The sequence below is a fragment of the Brassica napus genome, chromosome A4 (assembly GCF_020379485.1).
Source record: "Brassica napus cultivar Da-Ae chromosome A4, Da-Ae, whole genome shotgun sequence".
Taxonomy (NCBI): Eukaryota; Viridiplantae; Streptophyta; class Magnoliopsida; order Brassicales; family Brassicaceae; genus Brassica; species Brassica napus.
The window spans coordinates 14419660-14425659 of NC_063437.1; the positions used below are offsets into that span (position 1 = coordinate 14419660).

The window sequence follows — 6000 nt, forward strand, 5'->3', positions numbered from 1 at the left end:
GAAAGAAAAACATATATGGAAATTCATGCTAATCAATCATAATCAATGACAATTTATACAATACATATGGCAAAAATTCATCAAATCTACTTGATTCTTAAAAATCTTTGAACTTCAAAATTTTTCTGATTCCACACAAATTTCATTTTCAATAGGCCCCCCTTAATATATAGATTTATCAAAACTTGATTTCATCCAATCATAATAAATCAAAATTCTTAATTAATATATAGCATTGATGGGTAATCACTAATCAACAAAAATATTTATTGGTCGACAAAGAAAAACAAATAAATTTATTGAGGTGGTTCAAGTTGGCCCCCTGTATTAAACCACTCAGTTTGACTTTTTATTTGTTTTCGTACTAGAGATGTTGAAAACTCTGCATCCTCTTCCTCTCCCATTGGTTGCTGCTTTGAAAAATCTCTGAAGAAGCTTGGGAAAGTTTTGAACATTAATCCATTTTCCAATCATTGAAGGAGGAATCATGCATCCTCCTCATCCATTTTCTGACTGCCAGGTTTCATTTTCTCTATCCATCTGATCGACCTTAATCGAGAGTATCAGTCTCTCTTAGTGTTGCAGTTTTGTTTTTTTCTAAAAAGTCAAAGTACTGATTGGTCCATATTGGTTTCTAGTTTAGTTCTCGTTTACATGTAATCGAATTAGTGTAAAGTAAAAAGTCAAAATACTCTGTTGCAAAGTGATTTCTAGTTTAGTTTTCATTTCCATGGACTTTACCTTGTTGGTGCAGGTTTGATAACTGGAAAAATGGAAAGAGCTTCAACGATGCAATCTGTACATGAGAATATCAAGAGTGTTAGAGGACAGTTAAAGAAGGTTTATAAAACTCTAAATACTCTTGAAAACTGGAGGAAGGCAATCTTGTTAGTTTGCGTTGTTGCATTGGGTGTTGATCCTTTGTTTCTCTTCATCCCTGTGATTGATTCTCCTAACTTCTGCTTCACTTTCGACAAGAAGCTTGCAGCAGTAGTTTCGGCCATTCGCACCTTTATCGACACATTCTATGTGATTCACATCATTTTTAATTTCATCACCGAGTTCATAGCCCCTCGTTCTCAAGTGTCTTTACGAGGCGAGTTAATTGTGCATTCTAAGGCTATGAGGAAAAGACTCTTCTTCTTTCACTTCATTGTTGATATTTGTTCCGTTATTCCCATCCCTCAGGTGTGTGTTCACTTCCTCTTGAGTGTTCTCCATCATAAAATCTGTTTTTTACCATGGCTGGAACAAACTAATATTACATGATGTAGTTTCGGGTTTGAGGATTACTGGCTTCGGCTCCGAACCTCCTGATATTAAAAAACAATATCTCTTCTCTTGTTATCGTGATTAGTGGTGTGGAATGGAAAATATTGTAGGTTGTGGTTCTCATTCTTATTCACCGGTCTGACTCGCTGGTGTCACAAGCAATACTGAAATGGATTATACTCACTCAATATATACCAAGAATCATCCGTATCTACCCGCTTTTAAAAGAAGTGACAAGAGCCTCTGGAACAATAGCAGAAACAAAGTGGGTTGGTGCTGCTTTCAATCTTTTCCTCTACATGTTGCACAGTCATGTAAGTCTGTTCTCTTGATTGCTCCCACTGTTATTATTATTATTATTATTATTTTGTTATGAAGCAACAAAAATTGTTACAATTGTGATATGCATATATGACGGGTCAGGTGTTTGGGGCTTTCTGGTACGTGAGTTCAGTAGAAAAGAAAAATAAATGCTGGCGTCTAGAGTGTGCTAAGATATCCGGATGTAATCTCAGACATCAGTATTGTGCACGAGGTCGCGAAAACAACGGTCGCTATCTGAATACTACATGCCCATTAATCGACCCTGACCAAATCATAGGGTCTACGGTCTTCAACTTTGGTATGTACACTGATGCATTGAGGTCAGGGATCGTAGAGTCAAAGCCAAGGGATTTCCCAAGGAAGTTTTTTTACTGCTTTTGGTGGGGTCTACGAAATATTAGGTATGTGAAAATTCAACCATCTCTTGTGATATCTAAAGTTTCATAGCTGAACATGTTGTTTAATATTCACAGTGCTTTAGGACAAAATCTAAAGACAAGCAACTCTGTAGGGGATATCGTTTTTGCTCTCATAATCTGCGTCTCTGGTTTACTCTTGTTTGCTGTACTCATTGGAAACATTCAGGTAAAATGCACATAAATGGCATATAGTTTTTTTCTATCTCATAGAGCTGATGCTTAGAAGATTTTTTTTTTTTTTTTTGGGTGATCGTAGAAGTATTTGCAATCAACTACAATAAGATTGGATGAAATGGAGGAGAAAAAGAGAGACACTGAAAAATGGATGTCAAATCGGATGCTACCAGAGTATTTGAAGGAACGCATTAGGAGATATGAGAACTACAAATGGCGAAAAACTAGAGGCATCGAAGAGGAAGCTCTTCTTCATAGCCTTCCTAAAGACCTCAGGCTTGAAACCAAACGCCATCTTTACCTTACTCTCTTAAACAGTGTAAGCTCTATTTTTTTTTTTTATTGATTGATTTGTGAATTTATTATAGTTGTTAACTTATTGTTTTTTGACTTGTCAGGTTCCGTGGTTCAACATGATGGATGATAGTTGGTTGCTAGAAGCACTGTGTGACCGCGTGAAGTCTGTGTTCTACTCAGCTAATAGCTATATAGTGAAAGAGGGTGACCCGGTTGCAGAAATGCTGATTATAACTAAAGGCAGCCTGAAAAGTATGATCGGGTCTAGTGATATAACTGGCTACTATGATTCATCGTACCTCCAAGCAGGTGACATATGTGGAGATCTTCTCTTTTGGGTTCTTGATCCACATTCTTCTTCTAGCCTCCCCACCTCAGACCGATCAGTATTGACTCTGACGGATGTTGAAGGCTTCATCCTCTTGCATGATGATCTTAAGTTTGTAGCTTCTCATTTCAATCGCTTTCACAGCAGTAGGCTCAGACACATGTTCAGGCAAGGCTTCGAATAGAAGTTCAGGTTCTTTACTTTGTTACTACCTTCAAAGTGAGCATGTAATTCCCTTTTTTCAGGTTCTATTCAGCGCATTGGCGATTATGGGCGGCATGCTTCATACAGGCAGCATGGAGGGAACATTACAAAAGGAAGCTTTCTAGGATCTTACACGCCAAAAGGGACTATAATCATATCCCACAAGGCACACAACTCAATATTGGAGCAGCTCTATATGTGTCGAGATTTGTATCCAAAGCATTGCGAAATCGACAGAAAAATGCAGCAAATTGTTCCATATCTCCACATATGTTACCCCCAATACCTCATAAACCAGCTGATCCTGAGTTTTCAAAGAATTAATCAAAGTGAATACTTCAAAGCAAATGATATAGAGTAGTGTATGATTGGGCATGAGTGAGCTTACACACGTTAGTTATGTGGTCGTCTGATTTTGGTAAGAAAAATTTGTGGACAGACTTGGAAATGTGAACATAATGTTTGGTATTAATTAGTTATGGGGTCATTTCTGTTAAATAGTAATCTACTAATCTCCACATTCCCAAACCATAAAACTTTTTATGGACATTTTCCATATCAATAACTTTCTTTTTCTTGGAATTGCACTTATTCTTTTTCTTTTAAGTCATAAACTTGGGGATTCCTCTTGTCTTTTCTCCAAGATACACACTTGCTCTCCAAGTTTACACGATTTCAGCTCAGCTTTTTGATTCCACATGGTCTTTACCACTTTACAGTCTTCTGCTTCAGCGACTATGCCAGCAGATACTTCAAGGCATACCATTGACATCTACAAGCTCCTGCTTGCATTTTTAATCTCCCTTTTTAACTTTGTGTGCCGATCAATCACAACGCTCTTCTGATTCAACAACCACGTTTACTCACTTGGAAACTTCCATACTAAATGTGTTTTTTCCTCCATGAGATGTGCAGCACACCATGCTTTTCTTCCTCATGAGATATGCATTCTCTATACCAGAACGTCAGCACAATATTCACACAACCACTAATCACCTCATCCACATTACTCATCGTTGATCTGTGCTACTCCCCATCCGCAATACCTACTTTTATACATTTATTCAGTCATCATACAACCGGTTAGTTTTGACATCCGCGATACCTTTTTCTACATTTGTTCAATCATTCCCAATACCAAATTTTCAGTACATCAACAAAACAATCACAATCAGAAAGCATAATGAGATCATATTAACAAAGCAAAAAAAAATCCTAGAAGCATTACAATAGAAAGAGATGAAATCCACAACCGGTCCTCACATTTTCCTTGGACGACAAAGATCCGGATATAGAAGAAAGAGAAGGAGGCAGCCACACAACCAAAAATCTGCAGTACTCTTACTAGTTAACAAAGATGAGAAAAAAGATCAGAGATCAGAACTGTCACATCTTGTGACAGACCATCACGAGGAAGAAGGAGAAAAAGGAGATCAAAGTCTTATCTTACGGTTGTAGACAAATCGGACAAACAACATCAATCAGGGGCTGCAACGGATGATGAAATAGAGCGATCAATGCCGATGATGTGATTTGACTGGGTGGTGGGGAGATAGATGAGACATGAATAAGAGTAATTCTTGCAGCTAATTTAGAATTCAGTCGAGCACCATTTTGTTTCCGGCAATCTGCTCATGATCTTGATGGGATCGTTTTCTCTAGACTATTTTGTTTTCAAACCTACTTTAATTGAAACTAACAAGATTTTGTTCCGCGATTCGAAAGCACGGGTTTTATTTTGGATTGTAAACAAAGTTTGTGAATTAGTATTTTGGAATTGATGTACATTATTATGTTACAAAGTCAGTATATAGAAGAAGGACATTTGTTTAAAATCATATAATTTATGAATTGGTTTATATTAAATTTTGTATATACACTCTTACATAACTCTTTTTAGACCTGAACATGTTACCAGATCCGAAAAATCAAACCAAAATCGACCCGGAAATATAGCTTTGGTTTGGATCCAAGTCCAAGGAAAAGTACATATTTGATTTTTTTTTTCTTCAACTTGCGGTCCCTATTCGATTCCGGGTCCTACCCAAGACTCAATCGGGTATCCAAAGTACTTGAAATATATTGTGTATACTAAGTATATTTTGGTATTTAAGATATATATTTGGTGTTTCGAATGTGTTTTCAGTAATATGAATAATATTTTAAGTTTCAGATCCAGGTTTTCGACTATACTTTCGAGTTTCGAGTAAAATTTTAAATTAAAAAAAAATTGGGTATTAGAAAATGTTTTTAGGTATTTTCGGTTTCTCATGTCAAATTATGGTAAAATTTTGTGTTTTTTTTGGGAATTTAAATATTTCCAGGTATTTGTTTGTGTTTTCGGGTATTTTTTTGTGTTTTGCAGTAGTTTTGAGTTTTTGGGTACTTCAAGTCTTTTTCGAGTCCTAAAAATCTCAAACCAATTCAGACCCGTTAAGTACCCAAAACTTATAGGTATTCTATAGGTACCCAAAAATTATGAACCTGGATCCCGCATGAATCGACCTGAATCTGAACCAGAAAATTTTAAATACCTAGTTATGTCCAAATATTTAGGATGCTAAAAACCTAGACCTGAAAGGAACCGATTCGTACCCGACCAGAAGACCTGATGCCCATACCTAATCTCTCCTATTATATTTTATGTACATTTCATAAGAGTTATATTTGTTGAGCTCGTGAGACTAAAGATTTATTTGGTAAATTTTTGCTAATTTAATAGTATACTAGATTTTGATCCGTGCATCCGCACGGATGTTTACTTTATTTTTATATAAATACATATTTGTTGTAAGTAGAGATTTTTATATAAATATATATTTTTAGGTAATTAGATTGTACAATTTTCGTATATTTTAAGGCTGACCAAGATATATAGTTTCTATAATGGATTTCCAATTTTTCTTAATAACCTAAGCTCATTACTTTTGTTAATATACTGTTATCTATGTTTCCAAACAATATTTTTTTGTACTGTTATCC

At 35.8% G+C, this 6000-nt stretch overlaps 1 protein-coding gene and 1 long non-coding RNA gene across 3 annotated transcripts; one reads left to right on the forward strand and one right to left on the reverse strand.

Annotated features, from left to right (window-relative positions):
• Positions 1–352: 352 nt before the first annotated feature.
• LOC106446799 (probable cyclic nucleotide-gated ion channel 12) lies at positions 353–3516 on the forward strand. Of its 2 annotated transcripts, none has more exons than XM_013888592.3 (8): positions 353–520; positions 755–1188; positions 1383–1586; positions 1696–1997; positions 2070–2181; positions 2272–2508; positions 2588–2982; positions 3060–3516. In XM_013888592.3, exons 2-8 carry the CDS (start codon positions 772–774, stop codon positions 3340–3342), a joined length of 1950 nt encoding a protein of 649 aa, XP_013744046.2. In that variant the 5' UTR covers positions 353–520; positions 755–771; the 3' UTR covers positions 3343–3516. The 2 variants fall into 2 exon arrangements, with proteins under 2 accessions (XP_013744046.2, XP_048633714.1); XM_048777757.1 differs by lacking the exon at positions 353–520 and adding an exon at positions 638–656.
• Positions 3465–6000, reverse strand: LOC106446800. Its single transcript, XR_001288842.3, has 2 exons — positions 4469–6000; positions 3465–4362 (listed from the first exon to the last, which is right to left on the reverse strand). It is a non-coding gene; the product is annotated as an uncharacterized LOC106446800 (long non-coding RNA).

Excerpts from the sequence above, each read along its gene's own strand:
- LOC106446799 (XM_013888592.3), top strand. The coding sequence starts at position 772 with ATGGAAAGAGCTTCAACGATGCAATCTGTACATGAGAATATCAAGAGT. Across the intron at positions 1,587-1,695 it reads TCTACATGTTGCACAGTCAT|GTGTTTGGGGCTTTCTGGTA; the intron begins GTAAGTCTGTTC and ends ATGACGGGTCAG. Across the intron at positions 2,509-2,587 it reads ACCTTACTCTCTTAAACAGT|GTTCCGTGGTTCAACATGAT; the intron begins GTAAGCTCTATT and ends TTGACTTGTCAG.